The sequence below is a fragment of the Alternaria infectoria genome (assembly GCF_024043175.1).
Source record: "Alternaria infectoria strain BMP 0036 chromosome Unknown scaffold_9, whole genome shotgun sequence".
Lineage (NCBI taxonomy): Eukaryota > Fungi > Ascomycota > Dothideomycetes > Pleosporales > Pleosporaceae > Alternaria > Alternaria infectoria.
In genome coordinates this window covers 1046007-1069956 of record NW_026250698.1, presented here as the reverse complement: position 1 = coordinate 1069956, position 23950 = coordinate 1046007, and the positions used below count along the sequence as shown (strand labels likewise).

Genomic DNA, 23950 nt, shown 5'->3' with positions numbered 1-23950 from the left:
CCCTGGTGTGGCTTGGTAAAACCTGACGCACGAGTGGTCGGAGTTGGTGAGGGCGGCAATGGCCTTGTGTTTGAGATTGCAATTGAAGTCGCAAAAAGCGGAGCGCTGTCCAAGCACAGTGCGAGTAGAGGATGACAAGGGAATAATAGCGACAAAGCAGAAACAAACGAGCTGTGACTAGGAATACAGTCGATGCGAAGTAGAGGCGCAGGCGCGAGGCTTTAGTCGGCGCAGGGGGCGTTCGAGCCTTGTGATGACGACGCGTATGATGAGGTCAAGTCTGGACCTGTAACGGATTCTGTGGCCCTTTAGTGCACCTGCCCACGTAACAAGCATGGGCAGCCGCCGCCATTTCCGGGCCTAAAGTCGCCAGCCAACGGGGCTTGTGTGTGCCTTGCTGGGGGATCCGCAGGGCGTGGCGTTGCCTCGATTACGAGACGATTCGTTTGTATCGCAGAGCCAAGCGCTTGGTGCCGATGCTGGCATCCCTTGCCGCCGTGCGCCGCCTGCGCCTTGTTCGCGCTCCAAGGCTGCACCGACAAGGCCAACATTGCAACGACATTCAGCATTCACAACTTCCTCAGCAAACGTCTGGGGCTGCTTCTACACAACAGCTCGCTGACATGCGTGGACGTGGTAGGTTGCGGACCGCTTCCGTCAGCCGCATACGTCACCCTGTCAACCACCAGGATCCCAGTGTCTTGACGCCGTCGCCATGTCGCAAGCTACTAAAGCAATGCAAATAGCCCGTATGTTAGCGACTGCGGAGCGATCGGGTGGTTTCTTCAGGCGCCCGATGCTCGATGGCTGCGCCTCTCGAAAAAGACGTTTGGGGCTGAAACCTCAGGACCTGCAGCATCGGTCGGTACCTGAAAGCCCATCTGGCATGCCAACTGAAGATCCCCCGAGAGGATCATTTTGTACTATGCGTTGTACAGGCGCGCAGGACAATATGTGCAAGAACATAGCCTCGATCCGTACCGACGCCAGTGTGTGATCTGGAGAAAAAATCCCGATCTGATCTATCGTGCTACGCAGGTGACGTCGCGTCGGACGAATCTATCTTTAGCGCCAAGGGCATAATATTTCGCTGCCGCGGCTGCGCGTCGATCGTGCCCGGCTCACGTGAGCACTAGTCCCAAGACGGATGACCCGTGAAAGCGCGTTTGCAGAGCATCGCGTGTTTCGCGTCACCCCTCCAAGTCAACCACCACAGCCCAAAATGTCAAAAGCCGAGTCCTCCAAAGCCGCCGCCAGCAATGGCGTCAAACCCAACCCCAATGCGGCCGGCGGTGCAAACTACGAGCTGCCATGGTAATTCACCGCTCGTGGCCTTCGCCAGCTGGTTCAGACTGACATCCTCCCAGGGTAGAGAAATACCGTCCCGTCTACCTCGATGATGTCGTCGGCAATACCGAAACCATTGAGCGCCTCAAGATCATCGCCAAAGACGGCAACATGCCCCATATGATCATCTCCGGTATGCCTGGTATCGGCAAAACCACATCCATCCTCTGTCTCGCACGCCAACTCCTCGGTGATGCCTACAAAGAGGCTGTCCTCGAACTCAACGCCTCGGACGAACGTGGTATAGACGTTGTACGCAACAGGATAAAGGGCTTTGCGCAGAAGAAAGTCACACTTCCGCCGGGCAGGCAGAAGCTGGTCATCCTCGACGAAGCGGACAGCATGACCAGTGGTGCACAACAAGCTCTGAGGAGGACGATGGAGATATACAGTGCAACAACCCGATTTGCATTCGCTTGCAACCAGTCGAACAAGATCATCGAGCCGCTGCAATCGAGATGCGCCATCCTCCGATACGCCCGCCTTACCGATGCGCAAGTCGTGCGCCGCGTCATGCAGATCTGCGAAGCTGAGGACGTGAAATACTCAGACGATGGAATTGCGGCACTGGTATTCTCAGCAGAGGGAGATATGCGACAAGCCATCAACAACCTGCAGTCGACCTTTGCTGGTTTCGGCTTCGTCAATGGCGACAATGTGTTCAGGGTGGTCGACAGCCCGCACCCCATCAAGGTGCAAGCCATGATCAAGGCGTGCCATGAGCAGCGCATCGACGATGCTCTGACATCACTGAAAGAGCTGTGGGATCTGGGATACTCGTGTCACGACATCATCAGCACAATGTTCAAAGTTACAAAGACGATTGACACGCTGAGTGAGCACGCAAAACTGGAATTCATTAAGGTGAGGCTTCGCAACGGGCGGTTTTTACAGAGGCTAACAGCAACCAGGAAATTGGCTTTACCCATATGCGCATTCTTGAAGGCGTACAAACCCTTCTGCAATTGTCTGGCTGTATTGCGCGCTTGTGCAAGATCAATATGCAGCCTCAGCTGTTCGCACTCCCTACGTCGAAATGAAAACGTTCCCTCGAAGCATCTGCAACATTTAGCATGGAGTTTGGCGTTCACATCTGGCGTATGTAGGCCTGTACAGGCATATCCTGGTGCAAACGCTGTTTGACGACCTTGACATCGAAGTTCTGTTTGTCTATCCGCTCCGATTCCCTGTGACTTATTTTGCTACGAAAGGCCTCTAACCACACTCGGCGTCGATGCCTAAATATTGCGAGGCCTCGACAAATTGTCCCACGCGTCGTTTGCACAAACGTGTATCGTGTCCTGTGTTTTCAGCAAACTTCTTTACTACATATCAGCAGGCACATGAACTCACATTGATGGCTCACTACAGTCAGAATCTACAATTCACTATCCATCCCACGACCATGTCTGAAATGCAAGAAAACCCCACTCCTGCTGACCAATCCTCACCAGCTATCACATCGACCATGTCTGATGTGAAGGAAACCCCAACCGCTCCTGACCAATCCTCATCAGCTATCCCCTCGGTCACGTTTGATGTGATAAGAACCATTCCTGACCTCGACAAATCTCCACTCTCGATCGCTCATACCCCCAAAGAGACGAGGCGACCTCCTCCCATCGACACCTCACGTAACTCGACCATCGACATCGCAAAGATCACCCCACCAGGTCAGACCGACAAGTTCCCCAAGGAAGCTCTAGGTACCTACACACCCAAAAACGCACCCGTGACAGACGCCATGATCGAGCGCACATACCAAAGCATTCTACGAGGGGACTTCGGCATCGATCTCAACACGTTCAAGCCCGAAGAGAACGACCCGGATTACGACGTACGAAGGCACTTGTCGTTGGTGCAGCTGGCGCTATTGGCGACGATGCAGGATGACCACCAGGATAGGATCATCGAGGCCATCCGCGATGATGCTGATGGTAGCATTTTCTGGAAGGGACCTGGTAGTGCGGATGCTGGGATCGGATGGCGGAAAGATGATGAGGAGTTCAAGGCTGAGATCTGTAGGCAGCGTTGATGAGCGTGATGGGCGATTCTCGTGAAGTCTGCTCTTCGATGGAGGGGATGAGCTGGGGAAGGGCAAGAGATGATAGATTCTTTGGTACTAGGAAGAAGTCACACATCACTAATCTTCATGCATACGACGCATAATTGATCCATAGTCTCTTTTCATTCGTGATAGTAATGCACACCACTTTGATGTAGCCTAACGCACTGAACACTAAGGCTACATTGGCCTCGGTGACGACAGCACTACTTAGTACCCCGATGTCGTTGCGGGGTAGATAGGCGAAGGGAAAGCCTGAATGATGGACGACGTAATCGGCACGAATGATTGCGTGTGAGTTGCATTCGCAGGACCAGAAGATGTCAAGTTGGCAGTGACCTTCTCCTCGCCAGTCGCGATATCGTAATGGTACAGAGTACGGTTGAAGTATGCCAACGCGGCAACAGCTACAAGTCGAATTAGCAAAGCCCGTCGTCTGCCCAGACTGGCTGGAACGGATGTAGCAAGAAGACTTACGCTGATAATAAGGAATCTCATGACCGGCCTCGTAGACGCGCGCAAAGCTAAAGTTGCCATACTGGCGTACCTCGCCGTATTCCGTACCATCAACCATCATAGGCGCGTAACCTGCGGCACGGAACTCGTCGCTGTGAGCGTATTCCATTGCAAGACTGATGGCTTCACCACCAAACCAGTTGCCTGAACGTGTTAGAAAATCGAATGACTGGTGGGTATCAAAGGACTTACAGATGTAGTCAGCATCGCCATACGCCAAACTAACACGCACATCCTGGCTGAGCAAGTACTCCAGATCGAGCCTGAAGTTGGGGTAGATGAAGTCTCCCGTGTTCTGGAAAGCATAGTAGATGCCATTGCTACCAGAGTAATTTAGCGTTACGCCTAGGGCGTCCTGGATTTCTGCAAGGTTCAAGTAATCGCCGTAGTTAGAGGGGGGTGTCGGGTCCTCGTACGTGTGACGGATGTCGTAGACGCCGCGGCCTGAGTAGTAGTAGTACGGGGATTCGACGTTGTCACGGCACATGTCTGCTGCTTCGTTGCAGATCTGCATCTCGCCTGGAGTTAGCTCGGCTTCGGTGATCTTTGCATCGGCGTGGTAGTAGGTGGTGTTGCCTTCGGCGGCGGCTCGGCAGAGGGCGATCTGGTAGAGACAGCCGTTGTACATGTTGTTCGCGAACTTGGCGTACGAGTAAACGGTGTCGTTATACGCCTTGATGCCGTAAGTGTTGTTAACAGCGAACTCGGGGTAATGCTCGGCTTGGATGGCCTCGTCAATGATGCCGTTGATTATGCCAAGCGAGTTGAAGTTGAGTGGGTATCCGGGCATGCTTCCGTTCTCGATCTTCAGGTTCTGGTTGTAGAAGTAGCTGAAGAATGCTGGGCCATAGTGACCACCGTACGACTCAGTGAAGAGGTTGAAGTCTCTCGCAGCATCCAGATCTCCAAGCTTGGCATCAAACTTGGGGATGGTGGCCAGGAGGGCTTGGAAAACGTGCTGGATGCATCGAACGTGATTAGCGCAGGTCAAACGCATTCAATGACAGATTTCTACTCACCCACACAGCAACAGCGGCAAGATCCGTAGTATCAATAGTACCAGTGTTCAGCGGTTCGAGCAGAGGCCATCGACCAGTAGCGGGCCATTCGCTAGAGTTGTAGTGGAAGTCTTCGGAGAACGAATTGAAGCTTCCGACACCTTGCTTCTGGTAGCTGAAACCAGTTCCGACAGGTTGCGAGATGTACAGCATGTTCGAGACATTGTTCCAGCTGTACGGGTTGTACACCGCAGTGAGGTTGTCATCGATCATGCAAGGTCCGTTCTCTTCGAATAAACCGATCAGCGAGTCAGATCCCGGACCTCCGTTCAACCACAAGGTAAACGGGTCCGATGCTGGGTCGTTACGAGATTCGAAGAACCAGAAGAACACATGGACCTATATCGCATTAGAAAGAGCGCTTGTATGTATGGGTGAGTTTGATACACACATCAGGCGTCAAATCGACATATCCAGAGTAGCTGTCCACGCCGGGAGTAGTCTCGCAGATACCAGGGTTCTTGTACCGAATAGTGACATTGTTCGGAGCAGTCGCGGTCTTGTAGTCGCTAGTCTCTTTCGGCAAGTACAAGTGGTCGCTCCTCTTAGTCCACTGCTTCTGAGAGACAGCAGCAGCCTGTAGGGCGAGGCTTGAAAGCGCCAACAAAGGCGTGACTACCGACTTGGTAAACATGCTGAGAGCTGCAGACAAATGGCGCAAGAGCAGTGAGAAGAGTGTGAGAGCAACTTACCCTAGCGTATTTAAGCAGTCTTGGAAAAGGCTTGTCAAAGCTTGTCATTATACGCGCGTTGAGGTCACTATCTTGACTTTTGGCGGGGTTGTCGAATGAAATGGGCTCGCGCGTCGGACATGGTTTCGCTCCTGCCTCAACGGGCTTAGGCATTCCGTACAGCACCGGTACCATGCTCTTTAAAGCATGTAATCTCACCAGCCTCGCTCCGCGATGTTTATTGCCGAAGATCAGTTGCTCGGGCCGGCAAAGCTTTTGCAGAACATGTCGTCAGCTTGTAGGGATTGTCGGGTGAGATCACCATATGCGGCCAGAGTGTTCGGATACGCTCACTTGCTCAGTACGGGAACGATTCTTTGACCTTTTGATTTGTAGTCTAGTCTAATTAATCTACATGAATGTGTTTACTAACACAGAGTCCACCTGTGAGATTCTGTCTAATCATCTAGCACCAACGTGCCTTGAACCATTTTTTGGGGTTGAAGAGTGGAGTTATCGAGCCTTTCCGCAACCTTGAACCACATACCCTTTACTGCTCCTCCCAGGTCAAGTTGAAGCGTCCAGGCGCACTCTGATACTCCTTCAGATGTGTTATCACTTCGTCGGCGCTAAGAGCCTCAGAGATGATGCCAGCATTGGTAGGCGCAACGAAACCGCTGGTCACAGCGTTCTTGACCCACTCAATGAGACCACTCCAATAGCCGTCCACGTTGTACACGATGACAGGCATGTCGTGGATGCCTAGCTGGTTCCAGGTGGTAATCTCCATCAGTTCCTCAAATGTTCCGTAGCCACCAGGTAGAGCAACGAAGCCGCCGCCTGGCCCACCCTTGACAACTTCCTGAGCCATCATCTGCTTTCGAGTGTGCATGTCCTTGACAACAGTAGTGCGTCCATATTTGTCTGCGTCGATAGAGTGGCCGTTAGGGTTGGCAAGGTCGTTGTGCTGCTCGAGTTGAGTGAGGGCGCCGGGGATGATGCCGTGGACCGAGTCGGGGCCCGACAGCGAGACGAGGGTTCGTGCTACCTCGCCCATGAGGCCGACAGTGCCGCCGCCGTACACGACCTTGGTGTTGGCCTTGTGGAGAGCATGCGCAAGTTGCCTCGCTGCCTCCATGTGGACTGGCGATGTGCCACTGGAAGCGCCGCAGCTGTATCACAGTTAGCCATTCGCTCCATCAATCGGTTGGCGTCCTCGCTACATACAATACGGCAACCACGGGCTGCTTGGCAGAGCCATTGCTAGCTGTTGCGTTGTTTTCCGCCATGGTTGTTCGGATGGTTGATAGAGATGCTCGGAACGAGGGAACTAGAGTCGGAACGCGGGCTGTCAAAAGTTATTGACGTGTTGAGGAGGGGCGGCGACAGAAGCTTGAGAAGAGCATCTCCAACGAAGGAGGGGTTTAGGCAGCGGTAGCCCCATTATGAGGTCGTCAAGGTGATATTAGGCAGCACCATTCTGCGCAGCATTTCCGTCGACCCATTGCTGCAATCCCTTGGTAAAGGGTAAGCTCCAAAAGGTATGCATTTCGGTGAGGTGCATGAGGTCACCGCCACCTGGGCCGGGAACTCGAGGCCCATGTGGCTAGACCCTGACGCGGGACAGGCACGGGCCCTCGGCGGAACCGCCAATTCCTCGGAAAGTCTCCAGATTATGTGTTCAGACTTCATCGCGAGTTCATCTTCCTTCTCCACCTAACAAGCTGCTCAAGCCGGAATCTAGGTTCCGCACGTTGCCATCATGCCAGAGGCACAAGCAGCCGCCGCGCCGCCCGAGGAGGGCAAGAGTGTAAGTCGCGAACAAGACCCCTCTGCTCCGAGATGATAGCTGACGGCTCCCTGATAGCTCGTCAAGTCCATTGTGCAAAGCGTGGGCCTGTTCCTGCTCATTCAGGGGGGCATGAAGTACTTCATGCCCCAGACTGCCAAACCCGCCCCCGCCGTCAACGATCCCGCGCAAACTGGCTCCGTCGCCGCCGTCAAACCAGCTGGCAATGTCGTGATTCCCGCATGGGAGCAGCGCCCACAATCTCTTGACCCTGGTGCTCAGTACAGCCACATCCCATATGCTGTCGCGCCCATGTGGCCTGCCGGCACTGAGATGGACATCGCCATGTACATCTCCTCGTCCGTCGCAATGCCCCCACTCAAATCGATGCCTAAGGACTCGCTGTTGATTGAGGAGAAGAACTTCAAGTTTGGAGACTACAAGGAGAACAGAGAAATCCATACCGAGTTCAAGGTCCCAAGCGAAGTGCAGCATAATGCTACTCTGCTTGCTCACTTCTACGTTGCGCAGAGTGGCAGCGTGCTCGATCCCACGCAGCCCGGCTACGACAACGGCAAGGCCTACCACTTCATCCGTCCATTGTCCCAATACCAGCCCAAGAAGAAGATCGCGAAGACGAGGAACTTGCTGAGCGATATGCCAGAAAGAGCCGAGGTGGAAACCGAGGAGGAGAAGAATGCGCCAAAGATTGTATCCTCCTACTACCATCCCAACTTCACCGTCTCGCTGATCCCCGACGCGGGTACTTTGCAGTATGCCGCCATGCACCCCGGTCCCAGGCGTTTCATCACACTCGAGGCTACCGGCGCACGAGATGCAAGTGGTCAGAACACCTGGTACTATCCCATCGTATTCACCAACACCTTCTGGCAGCTCAAGAAGCATATGATCGAGCTGAACGATACCGTTACAACCCTTCCGCTCAACGTAAAGCTCAACAACCTCGCCCACTGGAAGTACAATATCTTCGCGGCTGTTGACGAGAACCTCAACGCCAACGCCAGGGCTGCAGCTGCAGGTCAATCTACCCCCGGAGGTGGCGATGGCTCTGAGATGGAGATGTTCAAGGAAATCCTTATCGACAGCAACTCATACCTCCTCGCCATTACCGCGGTCGTCTCCATTTTTCATATGGTCTTCGAGATGCTCGCTTTCAAGAACGATGTCCAGCATTGGCGCAAGAAGAAGGACAATATTGGAACCTCGGTCCGCACCATCGTCGCAAACGTGTTCATGCAAGCCATCATCTTCCTCTACCTCATCGACAACAACGAGAATACATCCTACATGATCCTATTCGGTCAGGGCATGGGCATGGCAATCGAAGCATGGAAGATCACCAAGTCGGTCAACGTGCGCATCCGCCAAACAATGCCTGGCTCCCTGCTCCCCTACACCATCGCATTCGAAGACAAGCACGTCCTGTCCGACACGGAAAAGAAGACAGAAGAATACGACGCCGTCGCATTCCGGTACCTCTACATGGTCGCCGTGCCCCTACTCATTGCCTACGCCATTTACTCGCTCATGTACGAAACCCACAAGTCGTGGTACTCCTTCATCATCACCACGCTCGTCGGTTCCGTCTACGCCTACGGCTTCCTCATGATGGTCCCCGCCCTCTACATCAACTACCGTCTCCAATCCGTCGCCCACATGCCCGGCCGCGCCATGACATACAAGTTCCTCAACACCTTCATCGACGACCTCTTCGCTTTCACCATCAAGATGCCCACTCTGCATCGTCTGGCCACCCTCCGCGACGACGTCATCTTCTTCGTTTACCTGTTCCAGACGTGGAAGTACAAGGTTGATTACAACCGTGTCAACGAGTTTGGACAGGGTGGCGATGACGAAGAGGTCGAGGAGAAGGATGCTAACAAGCCGTTGGCTGCTCATCCGGGCGGCGATAAGAGCTTGAAGGTGCCTGATCAGGAGAAGTTAGAGAAGGTGCAGAAGGAGAAGGCGGAGGCTCAGGCGACGGGGAGTCAGAAGAAGAGTGGTGCCACGAAGAGGAAGTAGGATCATCCCTGACAGTGAGGCTGTAGGTCTCTTGTACGGACTTGGTACCTTAGTGGTGTTGTATAGTTAAGTTCTATTTATTTACAAGGGATGGTTTTGTGAGTACAGCGCTGATGCGATAGATCGGTTCGTTGCCAGGACTCGGTTTCTTGGCTTGAACCGATCTATCGCATCAGCGCTGTAGCCACAAAATCATTCCGATGAGATATTGCTGTATTACTACAAATAATAGAAGATTCGCCCTGGTATCCACTGTGCGCGTTTGTTGTTTCATCACCTACAGCGATCTGGCTGGAGTGCAGCTATCGTCGAAGCGCCTGTCTCAACGTTCCCCCTGCTCATCAGGTTCGTTGATTCTTCAAATGGAAAGTGAGCAATTGTAGAACCAGATTTTTCATTACGAGGCCAGATCAGGTAGTGCAGCTAAGTAGTACTAAAGATATACCGCCGAAGCGTGATTTGGAATCACCGTAATCGTACATCTGACTAACCAGACTAGAAAATCTTTTGGAACCCATCGTTCCCTGGCGTATGCCAGTGCCGGATCGGCTGACTCGCATTCGCAGCCACAACGCCTCGCAATGCTTTTGACAAGTAAAGCAGACTGTCCACCACGATTGTGCCTTACCACCATTTCAGGAAAGACTATAACGTATATGTAAAGGATGAAATCCGGAAAGACCAGCATTGGAAACCTGCCATGTCGAGACTAGTCGATCAAAAACTGTTGTGTACAGGAAAGTAATTTAGGTCAAGGGGTCGGCGCATCCGATGTGGGAGAAGCGAGTTACCCCTGTGGGAGTCATGAGAATCCTGGGAGCTGGAATCCGAAGCCAGGGACAGCAGGCGGGACGGCAACACCTTGTTCAGGTCGGGGCGAGATGTGACGTGGGTCGTTGACGGGACGATGATCTTGCTTGCGGAACTTGGCCGGGCCATTGTTGTCAAAACCACCGCGACCACCGTTACCAGCGAACTCGTTGCGACCGAAGTCTGCACGCTCATTGAAGTCATTTCGTTGGTTGAAGTTACCACGTCCACCATGGTCTCCACGTGCGTTGAAGTCACCTCGGTTGCCGAAGCCTCCACGACCTCCGCGAGGTACGTCAGTTGGTACCCGTCGGCTGATGGCTAGGTTGTGTTAGTCGTGTAATGAGCAAGTCATGGATGTACATACCCTTTGAGGAAACACCTGCACCTATCTCGATGTCCGGCTCCTCGATCACCATACCTCCCTCTAGTGGCCGACCACCTGTTCCACCATGCTCAGCGGTCAAAGCCCACTTGCGATCAGCATCTGTAAGACGAGAGATGGGAACTACACTAATGCCAGTGGTGTAATCACTGCAGTCACGGGGCCCAAAGCCGACACCCCATCGGGTCTAGTACTGTTAGTAAAGGAAAGTAGGCATCAGGAACGACTATCTTACCTGGCGCGCTTTGGACTGTGCAGCGGGATCCTGGAGGGTGTCCATACCTTGCTTGGCGGCAACGGCATCCGGACGGGTCAACATCTTGACGAAAGCGTGTCGCTTATCCTGGTTGACAATACATGTTTGGACTCTACCAAAACGAGCGAATATGCTTCGGATCTCACCTTCAGTTCCGCCAGCACCACCTACGAATAATGTACGGCTGAGGACTCTGATGTGATCGCGCGGCAAAGTTTCATCCCACTCGATATACTTCGACTGGCCATACGCTGCCCTAGGCGGGCTCGGCTGTCGTCGCGGCGGTGACCGCTGGCGATACTCATTACGATCATTACGACCACCCCTCTGTTTACCACGACCACGACCGCGCTCACCTCGCTCAAAGCGTTGTGCATTGCCCTCGGGACCTGCATTGGGGTCGTAAGTACCATATGTCGGACTTTCCCGCCGATTTGGGTTTGGTGGAGATCTAGGCACGGGCGATCGTCGACGTTGATAGTCGGGCGATCTGCTACGGTCGCGCATTCTACTGTCGTTCAGGTCATATCTGTCTCCCTGGTTACCGTTCTGCGCAGCGGGCTGAACCTGTGGCGGTGTCTGCGCAACAGCCGGGAGCTGCATTGGTGGCATAGGCATTCCGCCATTCTGGGCCATAGCCAACGTATTCAGTGCCTGTATTGCTTGGTCGGGTTGGATGGAGCCAGCGCTCATAGCCTTTAGAATCTGAGTCACGATCTCATTCGTACCAGCGGGGGGAACAGGCATGTTAGGCTGCCCCATTGCTCCAGCAGGTGGCGGAGGCACGAAGCCAGGGGGTGGTGGCGGTACCATGCTCTGTTGAAAAGGAAACGCAGAAGCTGCTGCAGGTGGAGGGTTAGTTTGCCCATTCTGCTGACCGACGCCAGCGAGCGCAGCGAAAAGAGCACCCGGGTCTTGTGGAGGTTGTGGCAGAGCTACAGGGGGTGTTGGCTGTTGGTTAGTGTGCCCGTTGAATACTGGTACTGTGCCGTTACTCTTAGGTGGCTCTGGAGGTGCTGGTGCATCTACGTTGACTACGGGTTAGCTAGATGGCGCCTGAAAGACGAGTCTTGACCTACTGTTTTGGCCTCCATTCAGCTGCTGCTTGAAGCCGGCGAGCATGTCGTGTGGAAAGGTCTGACCGCGCTCCCAAATGTCTAGGAGTTTCGAGATTTTCTCTTTTTGTGTCTCTGGTGCTGACTGAATCAAATTGTGCATCATGGCCGGAAGCACGTCTCGCATCATCTGCACACCCGAAGCATAGGTTCCTTGCGCCGCATTCTTTGACACAGCCTGGCCAGCCTGCTTAGCCCTCTCAACCCATTGGCGGGCGACTGCATCTACGACGTATAGTACTCCAAGCTTGTGTGTGGCGACGCTGTTCTGGAGCTGCTGGGCGATCTTCTGGACGATTACGGAGTGAGACTATAAGTGAAGGCAGATACTTAGTACGAGGTCCCATGTGCACGGAAGATGTGTAGGAGATCCTGGCGACTGGCATACCTGAATGTTGTCGACGCACAGCTGCGTGATAGCTTTGATCTTGGTGGGCGTGACTCCCGGCGGCTTGAGGGCCTGTAATGACTGCAGTTGCGTGCCTAGTTCTTCCATGGCTGCCATGATTAGGTTCAACGGACCAGGTCAAACTTGATGCGAAAGGAAAAGAAGTGGCGGTAACAGCGCGCTATGGGTGGAGCGCGAGGTGAGAGAAGCGAGATGGCAAACGCGCAAGCACTTTACTCGAGCTCGCCAGAGACAGCCGAAGCGGGCAGATCTAGGTAGTACGATGACTGTAGAAGAAAGGTGCAGTTGAGCGAGCTGCGCGCGAGATGCAATGCGCAGTGTGGGGATTGCGCTGACGTGTGTGGTGAGGTGTGTAGGGAGCGAGCTGTGGTGCGATTCAATCTAGGATGCGACGGCGCGCTGAGATTGGAATGCGCGAGGCGTCTTCTTCACTACGAAGTGCGAGCGTCGCAGCGAGCCAGAGTTCAAAGAAGCAGCGGAATAGGTCGCCAGAGTTGGGGCTGGTCTACGTCAAGGGCGCAGCGGCAGGTGAGTAAGACCCGTGTGATGAGTCCAGACAGAGAGAGGGATGGCTGGGTGCGTGCTTGGTGCCGAGTTTGAGAAAACAGCGCTAGCGGTTGACACGTGACGACATGATGGAGACGATCCACCCCAGCCCGGACTGGCAAGGCCTGGCAAGCTTGCCCAGGTGCTGGCCCGACGCTTGCAGCATCTGGAGCCCTGCATTTGTTGACCCAGCGATCGCTCAGCTTTTCTGTACATGTGGCCTCAGAGCTGCGTGGCCCACAGCAGAGACTGTGCCTTGCATACGAGCACCGCCGTTTTGACATACTCTCTACCCGCTCCAGCAAGCACCAAGACTGTGCCGAGGCGATTGCATGACCTGTTACACGTCCCAAGCTTAGCACTCCATACTATGGCCTGTATGCTCGGAAACCGGCAGTAGCGGCTGCGTACCTGTCTGCGAAGAAGTGAAATTGACCATGAACATGAACATGACTAGAACATGCCGGCAGCACGAATTGTTCTTTCCGCCAAATAGAAGCCTCGTGCGAGACTACGCTTCACTCGACTCCATTGGCCCTCCACAGCACCGGAACTGAGGGACTTCCGAACGTTGCCCGCGCGGGTAGCATTCCTTTCGCTGCAAGGTTGCGCGACCATGACGACCGTGCGAGCTCCACCGATATTTTCTCGCATCGTCCCGATCGAAGCCTTTTAACTCCCCCCCATCCGCCCGCCCTCTTGTCCTTCCTCACACATCACTACCATGGCTTCTGCTCTACGACTGTCGAGCGCTCTCCGCGCCGCCGCCCCTCTGCGGACCACAGCCTTCAATGGCCTCCGCTGCTACTCCACCGGCAAGACTCAGGTATGCCACTTCTCTCTCGAGAGGCCAAGACACGCGCTAACCAGGCCAATTGCAGTCGCTGAAGGAGACCTTCGCCAACAAGCTGCCCGGCGAGATCGAGAAGATCAAGAAGCTCCGCAAGTACGTGCTGCCGGCCCCGCGCCCACCCCAGTGCACCGCTGACATCATATCCCAGGGAGCACGGCAACACTGTTGTCGGCGAGGTCACTCTCGACCAGGTCTACGGTGGTGCCCGTGGCATCAAGTCGCTCGTCTGGGAGGGATCCGTCCTCGACTCTGAGGAGGGTATCCGTTTCCGCGGCAAGACCATCCCCGAATGCCAGGAGCTCCTCCCCAAGGCCCCCGGCGGCCAGGAGCCTCTCCCCGAAGGTCTCTTCTGGCTCCTCCTCACCGGCGAGGTCCCCTCCGAGCAGCAGGTCCGCGACCTCTCCGCTGAGTGGGCTGCCCGCTCCGACGTCCCCAAGTTCGTCGAAGAGCTCATCGACCGCTGCCCCAGCGACCTCCACCCCATGGCCCAGTTCTCTCTCGCCGTCACTGCTCTCGAGCACGAGTCCAACTTCGCCAAGGCCTACGCCAAGGGCATGCACAAGTCGCAGTACTGGGAGCACACCTTTGAGGACGCCATGGACCTCATCGCGAAGCTCCCCACCCTCGCCGCCAAGATCTACCGCAACATCTACAAGGACGGCAAGGTTGCTCCCATCCAGAAGGACAAGGACTACTCCTTCAACTTGGCCAACCAGCTCGGTTTCTCCGAGAACAAGGACTTCGTTGAGCTGATGCGCCTGTACCTCACCATCCACACCGACCACGAGGGTGGAAACGTCAGCGCCCACACCACCCACTTGGTTGGTTCCGCTCTCAGCTCTCCCTACCTGTCCCTGGCTGCTGGTCTGAACGGTCTTGCTGGTCCTCTCCACGGACTGGCCAACCAGGAAGTCCTTGTCTGGCTCCAGAAGATGAAGAAGGCTATTGGCAACGACCTCAGCGACCAGGCCATCAAGGACTACCTGTGGTCCACCCTCAAGGCTGGCCAAGTCGTTCCCGGTTACGGCCACGCCGTCCTCCGCAAGACCGACCCCCGCTACGTTTCCCAGCGCGAGTTCGCCCAGAAGCACCTTCCCGACGACCCAATGTTCAAGCTCGTCAGCCAGGTCTACAAGATTGCCCCCGGTGTTCTCACCGAGCACGGCAAGACCAAGAACCCCTACCCCAACGTCGACGCCCACTCCGGTGTTCTCCTCCAGTACTACGGTCTCACTGAGCAGAACTACTACACCGTCCTCTTCGGTGTATCCCGTGCGCTCGGTGTCCTTCCCCAGCTCATCATTGACCGTGCCGTCGGTGCCCCCATCGAGAGGCCCAAGTCTTTCAGCACTGAGGCTTACGCCAAGTTGGTTGGTGCTAAGTTGTAAGCGCGTTACTGCAACGTGCTCTACGGCCAGGAGAATGTGGAGGAATTTGTTTAACATTCAGAGATACCTTGTCCTGTGTAGAATTGCAATGTAAGGATAGGGAATGGGAGCGTTACGGCGCTACATCACTACATTTTAGTGAACGAATTGCTGTATTCTCACGTCTTGATGATCAGAAATCTACGCTCCATGAAGTTCATACTATGTGTCTGTTGCGATGAAACCGTGGTGAGTGCCTTCGGGTCATTTTCAGGTGTATGAGATTGGCCCAATCGCATCGGCGCAAAAAGCAACGAACGGTGAGATAAGTAACCGGGATATTCGGAGCGTGGGTAGCTTTCGTTGAGCGATGGGGAACCGATGCGGATCGTTGAGCTCTCCAGTGCGACCCGACGCCAATCCGACCCAACAATTCGCTGTTCAGGTGGTGTACTACATAGCTGTACATGGAATCGCAAAAGCAAACCTGAGCATACTTGTAGTAGAAAGTGAGTGTCGGAGAGTACTTGGAGGCAAAAGCAATGCTAGACCCCTCGCCCGGTACATGGCCGCGGATGGGAAGCAGCTGCGGGACATGGCCCTTCCGCCAAGTGGCCGATAGCCTCAGGGACAACCCCAATTATAGCGCGCCCGGACGGCGGTCAACCAGCAACACAGACCACCTCGCAAGCTTATACCGTTTTTCTATGCATCCCTTTCCTCGCTTTGCTCACACACTTGATACTACTCACATTTGCGACGGAGCACCCTTTTGCCTTGGTCAGGCCGCATATCTTCGACAAGAGAATCCCAGAGAATGAGCTCCACACCTGCGACGGGCGTCCCCAGCATGGCGAGGAACGGCCCGCCATCGCTCGAGAAGAAGCCGGTCAAGTTTAGCAATCTGTTGCGTGAGTTTGCGTGCTGATAGAGAGTGGAATGTGTGCTGACTGTAGGCGCAGTTGGTGCTGGTCTCAACATGTTTGAGTAAGTAAACATCCCACTTCACCACCAAGATCGCAATTGAAGCTGACTGAAGATGACAGAGTGACAACTCTGGGACAGGTATGCAACTTCAGGCAACAAACTTCGCCGGAAGCACACTAACGACCGATGATAGCCGTTGGAGGTCGTCAAGACTACCATGGCTGCCAACAGGTCTGAAGGCTTCTCGGGAGCCATTGGTCGCATCTGGGCGCGTGGAGGTGTTCTTGGATGTCAGTATGCATTCTACAGTTTCCAGACAATCCCACTAATCATCGAACAGTCTACCAGGGTCTCATTCCATGGGCCTGGATCGAAGCCTCCACCAAAGGAGCCGTCCTTCTCTTCGTCGCTTCCGAAGCCGAATACTACGCCAAGTCATTCGGCGCCCCCGACTTCCTCGCCGGTATCTCTGGTGGTATGACGGGTGGTCTCGCTCAAGCCTATGCCACCATGGGTTTCTGCACTTGCATGAAGACGGTCGAGATTACAAAGCACAAGGTCGCAGCCACCGGTGCGAAGCCTCCGGGTACGCTCGAGACATTCATGGGCATCTGGCGCGCGGAGGGTCTCCGCGGTATCAACCGTGGTGTCAACGCCGTCGCGGTGCGCCAGGTCACCAACTGGGGATCCCGCTTCGGTCTGTCTCGTGTTGCGGAAACCGGTATTCGCAAGGTTATGGACAAGCAGCACGGCGAGAAGCTCAGCGTGATTGAGAAGATCACCGCTTCGGCTCTCGGTGGTGGTTTGAGTGCGTGGAACCAGCCCATTGAGGTTATCCGCGTGGAGCTTCAGTCCAAGACTGTTGACCCCAACCGCCCCAAGAACCTGAATGTTGCATCTGCGTTCAAGTACATCTACTCGAACAACGGTATCAAGGGTCTTTACCGTGGCGTTACTCCTAGAATCGGTCTTGGCGTTTGGCAGACGGTCTGCATGGTTGCTCTGGGCGATGTGTAAGTTTTGGCGATGTCGCTCTTTAAACCTCTGCTAACGAATATCTAGTGCCAAGGAGGCGGTTGAGAAGCTCACTGGCGACAAGGTCACCGCAAAGCATTAGACGGCGTTCGGATACTGGATCTAACGGGGTTGATGTTCTATGAAAGATCTATGCAAGTGGTCTGGCATCGGCCGTGGTCTTGGGACGAGAAAGCATGACTAGAGACATATATAACTATGACGTTCATAGCGCTATAAGATTATAATACCGAACAGGCTGCAAGTCTCGTGACATTGAGGCCTATTTTCAACCGCTGCTCCATACCACGAACTGTGTGTTGAGTATAACCCGTTTTCCATAACCGACTTATTTTCCGTGCCCGCTTCTTCTTCTTATACTTGAGCAGTCAACTTATACAAGGCGAAAAATAAACACCCTAGAGTCTACATTAAGATAAAAACATGCAAAGTAGGTGTCCCAACGACAACGTAGGCTCTAGGGTGTTTTTCCCTTGTATGGGGTACAATGGTGAATGCACTAGCACGTGGTACACGTCCAGCCGCGGGCCGTACCTACCTTGGTAGGATGGCGCTAGCTCACGTCACAACCAACCACCACAAGCTCTCTCTCCGACACAAACTTCGCACCATTAATACCACCTTTCGAGCAAGAATGCGGTATTCACCATGTCCTCACATATCGCCTGTATACCAACGGGTGATCACCGCGGAGAAAAACGGGTGAGTTGCATGCGTGCCCACGTCCTACTGAGTCGCTGTGAGCATGGCGAGAGTCTACCGTGACGCTAAAGCGCAACACAACTACACAATTCACATTCAGAATCTGCCGCCCCAATGATATTCTAATTTCTGAGATTGCCGCTGACCAGGAGTAGTTCGCCGATGGTGTCGCGCCGCCAGATTTGCGAGATTGGCGTTGCGACTTGACGGGCCTTTCGCATCAACATAACCTCTACTTTCTTGCCTCTGTCGATGAGCTTCATGTCTATCAACCAAGCTTCCCCGACCAGAGTTTATCTGATAAGCCTGAACTTGTGCTGCACCCGCCAAGAACTGGCACTCGTGGGTATGGAATTGATCCGTCAAATCCTCACTCTATCTGTCGCATCTTGGTCGACTATATCGGCAACGAAGAGATGCTCATGCTCGCCTGCGACGATGGCGACGTTATTATATATCGAACTCGAGAGATCCACCGAGCGTTGGAACGGCGCACCAACGTGCAGGAGCCTGCTGACGAGGACGGTGTCCATGTGTTTCTTCGCTCCAATGTCGGCAGAAGTGCTTGGGGCTTGGCTGTACAGCGCAGGACTCGCATGATTGCGATCAGTGCGGTAATGACAATCTTTGATCCTCACATACATTCTACCCCTCTGACCTCAACAGAACACTCATCAGATAACGATAATCGCATTTGCGCTCGCTTCCGATAACGGATTGGAAGTCTCAGACCACGATACCAACCTTGATTTCCCACACAGCAGAAGAGAGAACAATGTCTTTACCCTTCAGGCGACGAATAATGTTCCCGCAGTATCGTTCTACGGTGACTCCGGTCGCTGGCTTTTGAGCAGCTGCATTGATGGCAAGACATCGATGTGGGACTTGTACACCAAGCAGGAGGTGGCTACATTCCAGTTAGGCTGGTGCGCAAGCGCAAGCGATCTCTCGAAGCCGCCTCGTTACATATCTCACAGATTCCTGTGCGACTGTCCGGGCGCGCAAAATGTTCTCCACGGAGCCTGGGGTACTATAGCGTTGGACACGCGATCCGCATACGAGTTACCGTTGGACGAAGACATGACTGCAAGCGACTTCCTAGATGTCTCCGATCAGAAGAAACGTTTCAAAGTTTCCGAAACCACCTCTTATCAATATCATCCCGACACAGACGACGAAGAGGACAGTACAGATGACGAAGAAATCGAAGTAGTCAGCGAAGCGAACGAGACAGATAACGACGAAGAAGATATTGATCCGAATCACCAGCTTCTCGGGATGACGTTTGAGGAGTTGGCTCAATCCGTAAGTGTAGTCTCTACTGTATCTTTTGCAATATGGCATATAAAGCAATCTTTTGTCGGCTGCATCCAATCAGGGCGTAGCCAGAGGGTATAGCCACGTCAACCAAGAAAAAACCTAAACAGGCCTGCAGCCTACATCAACATAAAAACCTACAAGATAGGTGACGCAGCGTCGATGTAGGCTCTAGACCTGTTCTGCTGTTTCTTGTATAAGGTGCAGCATTACGAGGAACAAATCTCCTCTTCGTTCATTTTTAGAGTTAAAGACACGTTAGGAGACTAACACACAGCGCAGTTTGGTATAAGTGAGACGCTGTTGTCTTCTATTCGGCCCGGAACATTGCGCAGCCCTAACAGAGCGCCGTATCGCCTGATTGATGACTTAAGGCCTATCGCAGAACAGATGGGTGGCCCATTCTTAATCTTCACCAAAGAGGACATATTCCTCATCCAAGGCCTTTCCGCAACATCACTCAATGTGCCTCTCAATCCCATCGTCGCGATAAGACGACCGCTACATCCAGGCCGATGGGTAGACTCCCTCATGTCTTGCGACCGACACTGCTTCTTCTCCCAGATACCCGAGCTGGGCATCTTCATAGTCGGATCTCCGGCCGGTCGTGTCGGCGTCTTTAGTCTATACTACACTAGAGACCAGAACACTGGTGATCCACGGTATGGCTTCAAACTTGAATACCTTCTGCCGTTCCGGTCGGGCAATGAGACGGAGATAGCGGGAGGGCCGAACGAACGACTGCTTGGTGTGGCTGTCGCGCCTGTACAAGGTAAGGCAATGATGAGTACTCTCGTGTGTATCACTCACAGGTATACAGGCATGTTTGACACTTCAGAAAATATCGAAGTACCGGATCAACGGGGCTTGCTCTCGCTCCAGCCTCGCCGATGGCGCTTGATGATGTACTACATGGATCATACTGTATTGAGCTTTGAGTTGTCAAAGCGCAGGATGGGCGAGTCGCCAAGCTTGGGTGATATGGTCGTTTAGCACCTCAACCTAGGGGAATCTAAACAGGTCTGCAGCCTACATCAACATGGAAACATGCAAAATAGGTGACCTAACGTCAATGCAGGCTCCAGGCTTGTTCGGTTTTTTGCTTGTATGAGTCTCTGGTATCGATTGTATGAGCACATGCTACGTAATCTACCCACTGGGTATCATCCAATGCCCTTGTGGAGCCAAATCAAGATCACAATACGGCCGCTATTCTTCTAGCCTCAGATACACTTCTAGCACCCTTCTCCTCGCTCTAACCGCCAACCTCTCCGTTGTCAAATCCTCGCTTTCCTCATCGTCGTCCGTCTCGTCAGCTTCAGTCTGCTCAATCATGCTCTTCAGTTTGTCCGCCGTCACGCCACCAGCTGGGTCACCTTTCTTGAGCAACCGTTTCACATTCTCCTTGATGCGCGCATCGTTCATACATAGATACAGCGTCTCAAGATGCGCAAATGGGCGTAGATAAGGACCGATAAGCGCATACGAGTCCAGGCCCGAGTATGAGATGACGAGGCGTTGGATACGGGATAGACTGGCCTGCGGCAGGATAGAAGACAGTGTTTGCAGACGAACTGTCTCGGTGGTATTGCACGCAGCTGTGAATCTCGCACTCAACCAGATAATGTTCCTGTCAAAGTTGAAGTAAAACTTCTTTTCCTGTTCTTCTCCGCCGATCTTCCGGCCGTGGAAGGAGAATAAAGCGGTAAAGTTCTCCGAAGTGAAATGAACGAGCTCCCCACCTTCATGTGAGATACTAAAGTTTCTGGCTTCTTGGTTGGTGGAGAAGAGCGGTGGGAGTGGGGGAATGTAGCGGAGACGTGGGATGTGGTCAATGGTGTTGTAAGTGTGGAGTTCGAGGAAACGGGTTCGCGGGGCGGGAGCGGCGTAGGACCAGATTAGTGCGCGGATGGTGGGAGGGAGGCCGGTGAATGTTGGGGTAGTGGCGGGCGTTTGGGTTGTCGTCTTGATAGGGTTGGGGTTGATGTGCAGATTTACAGTGTCGGTGTCGTTATACTGATCCGACTGGGTGTTGGGAGGCGGTACTGGTGGACTTTTGATGTCGACGCCGCTGTCTTGTGGAGCGTCTTCGCTATCAATGGACATGGCGCACGAGCTTAGGCTGCCAAAGCTTTGACCGGGAGAGTCGGTTGTCATGATAGAATCTTCGGATGGCTCTTTCTTCTTCTTAATACTCATCATAGTCCCGAAGGACCTCTTCAGCGATTCGAGCGCCATCCTTCGCGGTTAAGATTGCAAGTTTTGGTGAGTGTTGTGCTTGTGTGTTGGAGCGGTATCAGAACCGGAAGGCTGTAGGCAGCCAACGGCAGAACTGTTTGCGTCGGTGTCGCGGAGCCAGGTGAGCGTTTGTCCGAGTTGCGGAGATAGTACGCGAGGTAGCAAACGCATCGGTAACGGTATGTGACTCCAGGACTTAGTTCGTTGTTATAGGCGCATATTACTGGTTTTGTGCCTCTTCTTCATATTCACCTGTGGTGCTGAGTATGCTATAAACGTTAGCCCGAATGTATCCGAGTCGATGTCGGTTCCTTGACTTACTCGAAAGCTGCTATCAGATCATCGCCATCGTACCTACTGACGGTTCTCGGCTGTTTCCAAGGCATTTGATTCGACCTTTTGGCGGCTAGATACTTGTTTGGTGGAGCCATTGATGTAACGAACAGTTTCACTCCCTCGTAAAGCGACCCATGCACTTTGGCAATGAACTCGTCGAGCGCGTCTTGTGTTAGAAACGATACCCACCATATCCTTTTTCTGTCTCTTGCCAAGTTTACATCAATTGCATCGAGGGCCACAGCAAATAACCCATGATGGTGAGCGCAGAAATCCGCTAAACCGTTTGGTGTTTGCAAAGGCAGTTTACTTCCATCCCACGCGGTAATACGCGCATTTCGTTTCCCACTATATTCATCATACTTCTTGTGTGGGAGACGTGATAAGCGGCCAATGCTTGGTTTGGGTATGTCATGCAAAACCCTTCCAGAAAAGAGTGCGGAAAGAACAGCCAGAAATTTGACGGCATCGGCAGCGGCCCCATGTTTCTGATGCCTGGAGCGCCATCCAATTATTTTCAGAGCTTTCATGACTCGATCTAGACTGGGCTGACGATATTGAATGAGTAATTTGTCGGGTTCGGCGGTCATGCTCTTGTAGTAATCGCTGACAAGCTCTTGTACATCGCACCAAGAAGTGAACAATGCTGCGATGGCCGGAAACTCATCGCTGATCCATTTGAATTCCCTCGTCATGCCAAAACCAACCAATATAAGTTCGCCTTGGATGGAGGACAAGAGCTTGTACAGTCTTGCGCCAGCAGTCTCCTTGGTCTCGTCGGTCATGGTTCCAACAGCAGGTCCGTATCGCCGTTCTTGAATGCGAATGGTAAATGCCTCGATCTCGTTCTGATTGTAGAAGTGATACATAGACGAGAAGAAGCGAAGTGGCTTCGAACTCGGTCGTAGTACCGCGACTCCAAGCTCACTCGCCTCTGAACCACGCTGGTGGACCCCTTCTATATCGAATGCTACCACCGTGGCTTCAGCAAGGCGGTCTTGGATGCTAGCAAGGCCTCGAAGTTCCGACTTGAGCAGTGGCTGCACATCGCGGTTCTTGACGAAGCCATAAACACCCTGTCTGTTGGGCTTCATCTTGTATTGAAGACACGGGTTGTTTTCGGGCAGAGGTAATTATCGAGATGTAAGTCCAAAAGATGGATGAGTAATGTTTGGAAACGGCTGTGGGCAGCATAAAAAATAATATAGAGTAGGTTTTGTTGCGACGGTGGTACCATGGTTGGGTGTGGCTGACTGAGACCAACAGGACGGCCTCTATAGGACGACCAGATTTTCTTGTCGCAGCGACATTTCATTCTTCCACAATGACTTCCGACTTCCAAAAGACCCACGCGAAGACAGCCAAGAGCTTCAGCCCACAAGCAGTCCACAAGGCACCTGCAAGACCTACACTGCTGTGAGCGTACAATCCGCCAATGCAGGCTCCCAACAGCAGCATAGCGGGTGCAGCGATCCTCCTGTTGCGCTCCACGTTCGAAATCTTGAACAGCTGAGGGTCAGAAAAGAGGTCGCAGTAGTTGCTCGTAAGCACGACACTGGTCAGACCGTTGTACTTCAGGGCGCGTGACGTGACTGCCTGTCCACTGGATTGGAAAGCGACTGAAGCGAGCGGAACAATCATCTGCCAATGAAGACCTTCCTTGGTGTCTTTCCCGACAGTAGCGATCAATGCAGCGACAGCAATGAGTAGCGTCTGGAACATGTAGGATACGATGAGCACCCATCTCTTGGCAGGTGAGAAGTAGCGATGAAAGCGCGCGAAGCAGAACGAGCCAGCACAGAACGCGACGATGGATGTCAATGCCTTGATCCAGCGAATGCCCTCAGAAGGTGCGACAATGCCTAAGCCAAGATAGACGGTGTTACCTGTATGTTGAGTAAGCATCTAGTCCAAGAGAGATGTCGCTCTTACTCACCCGTCTGCATGCTCACGAAAGAGCCCCATATGAAAACAGCCGAGCTATCCAATAGCCCAGTAACAATGTAGCACCACAGCAAAACAAGATCTGCCCAGTTCTTCGTAACATCGGCATTCATGTGCCGTTTGAGCCGCTGCATAGTCCCCTTGCTGTCCGATTTGCCGCCGGCTGGTCCATTTCGGCCGAGAAGCGGCGTTTCCTCGTCTGCGCCGCTGCGCGTGGCGTC

The 23950-nt window shown here is 53.5% G+C and overlaps 10 protein-coding genes across 10 annotated transcripts; 6 read left to right on the top strand and 4 right to left on the bottom strand.

Annotated features, from left to right (window-relative positions):
- Window positions 1-1222: 1222 nt before the first annotated feature.
- Window positions 1223-2387, top strand: RFC4 (replication factor C subunit 4; the record flags this gene model as incomplete). Its single annotated transcript, XM_051497681.1, has 3 exons — window positions 1223-1314; window positions 1368-2211; window positions 2259-2387. The coding sequence occupies 3 exons, from the start codon at window positions 1223-1225 to the stop codon at window positions 2385-2387; spliced, it is 1065 nt and encodes a 354-aa protein (XP_051352328.1).
- A 428-nt stretch (window positions 2388-2815) lies between these two features.
- On the top strand, window positions 2816-3382 carry J4E92_006310 (uncharacterized protein; the record flags this gene model as incomplete). Its single annotated transcript, XM_051497680.1, has 1 exon — window positions 2816-3382. The coding sequence occupies one exon, from the start codon at window positions 2816-2818 to the stop codon at window positions 3380-3382; it is 567 nt and encodes a 188-aa protein (XP_051352327.1).
- A 240-nt stretch (window positions 3383-3622) lies between these two features.
- Window positions 3623-5620, bottom strand: J4E92_006309 (uncharacterized protein; the record flags this gene model as incomplete). Its single annotated transcript, XM_051497679.1, has 5 exons — window positions 3623-3819; window positions 3890-4072; window positions 4121-4886; window positions 4948-5325; window positions 5378-5620. The coding sequence occupies 5 exons, from the start codon at window positions 5618-5620 to the stop codon at window positions 3623-3625; spliced, it is 1767 nt and encodes a 588-aa protein (XP_051352326.1).
- A 587-nt stretch (window positions 5621-6207) lies between these two features.
- On the bottom strand, window positions 6208-6946 carry J4E92_006308 (uncharacterized protein; the record flags this gene model as incomplete). Its single annotated transcript, XM_051497678.1, has 2 exons — window positions 6208-6829; window positions 6885-6946. 2 exons carry the CDS (start codon window positions 6944-6946, stop codon window positions 6208-6210), a joined length of 684 nt encoding a protein of 227 aa, XP_051352325.1.
- Window positions 6947-7419: 473 nt separating this feature from the next.
- Window positions 7420-9489, top strand: J4E92_006307 (uncharacterized protein; the record flags this gene model as incomplete). Its single annotated transcript, XM_051497677.1, has 2 exons — window positions 7420-7467; window positions 7525-9489. The coding sequence occupies 2 exons, from the start codon at window positions 7420-7422 to the stop codon at window positions 9487-9489; spliced, it is 2013 nt and encodes a 670-aa protein (XP_051352324.1).
- Window positions 9490-10291: 802 nt separating this feature from the next.
- J4E92_006306 (uncharacterized protein) lies at window positions 10292-12551 on the bottom strand (the record flags this gene model as incomplete). Its single annotated transcript, XM_051497676.1, has 5 exons — window positions 10292-10620; window positions 10667-10871; window positions 10920-11965; window positions 12020-12365; window positions 12444-12551. 5 exons carry the CDS (start codon window positions 12549-12551, stop codon window positions 10292-10294), a joined length of 2034 nt encoding a protein of 677 aa, XP_051352323.1.
- Window positions 12552-13734: 1183 nt separating this feature from the next.
- Window positions 13735-15251, top strand: J4E92_006305 (uncharacterized protein; the record flags this gene model as incomplete). Its single annotated transcript, XM_051497675.1, has 3 exons — window positions 13735-13836; window positions 13892-13956; window positions 14012-15251. The coding sequence occupies 3 exons, from the start codon at window positions 13735-13737 to the stop codon at window positions 15249-15251; spliced, it is 1407 nt and encodes a 468-aa protein (XP_051352322.1).
- Window positions 15252-16080: 829 nt separating this feature from the next.
- YHM2 (Mitochondrial DNA replication protein yhm2) lies at window positions 16081-17274 on the top strand (the record flags this gene model as incomplete). The annotated part of the gene is made up of 6 exons (XM_051497674.1): window positions 16081-16141; window positions 16193-16217; window positions 16277-16295; window positions 16351-16447; window positions 16498-17170; window positions 17220-17274. The coding sequence occupies 6 exons, from the start codon at window positions 16081-16083 to the stop codon at window positions 17272-17274; spliced, it is 930 nt and encodes a 309-aa protein (XP_051352321.1).
- Window positions 17275-18974: 1700 nt separating this feature from the next.
- On the top strand, window positions 18975-20204 carry J4E92_006303 (uncharacterized protein; the record flags this gene model as incomplete). The annotated part of the gene is made up of 3 exons (XM_051497673.1): window positions 18975-19199; window positions 19494-19983; window positions 20032-20204. 3 exons carry the CDS (start codon window positions 18975-18977, stop codon window positions 20202-20204), a joined length of 888 nt encoding a protein of 295 aa, XP_051352320.1.
- Window positions 20205-20420: 216 nt separating this feature from the next.
- On the bottom strand, window positions 20421-21449 carry J4E92_006302 (uncharacterized protein; the record flags this gene model as incomplete). The annotated part of the gene is made up of 1 exon (XM_051497672.1): window positions 20421-21449. One exon carries the CDS (start codon window positions 21447-21449, stop codon window positions 20421-20423), a length of 1029 nt encoding a protein of 342 aa, XP_051352319.1.
- Window positions 21450-23950: the final 2501 nt, after the last annotated feature.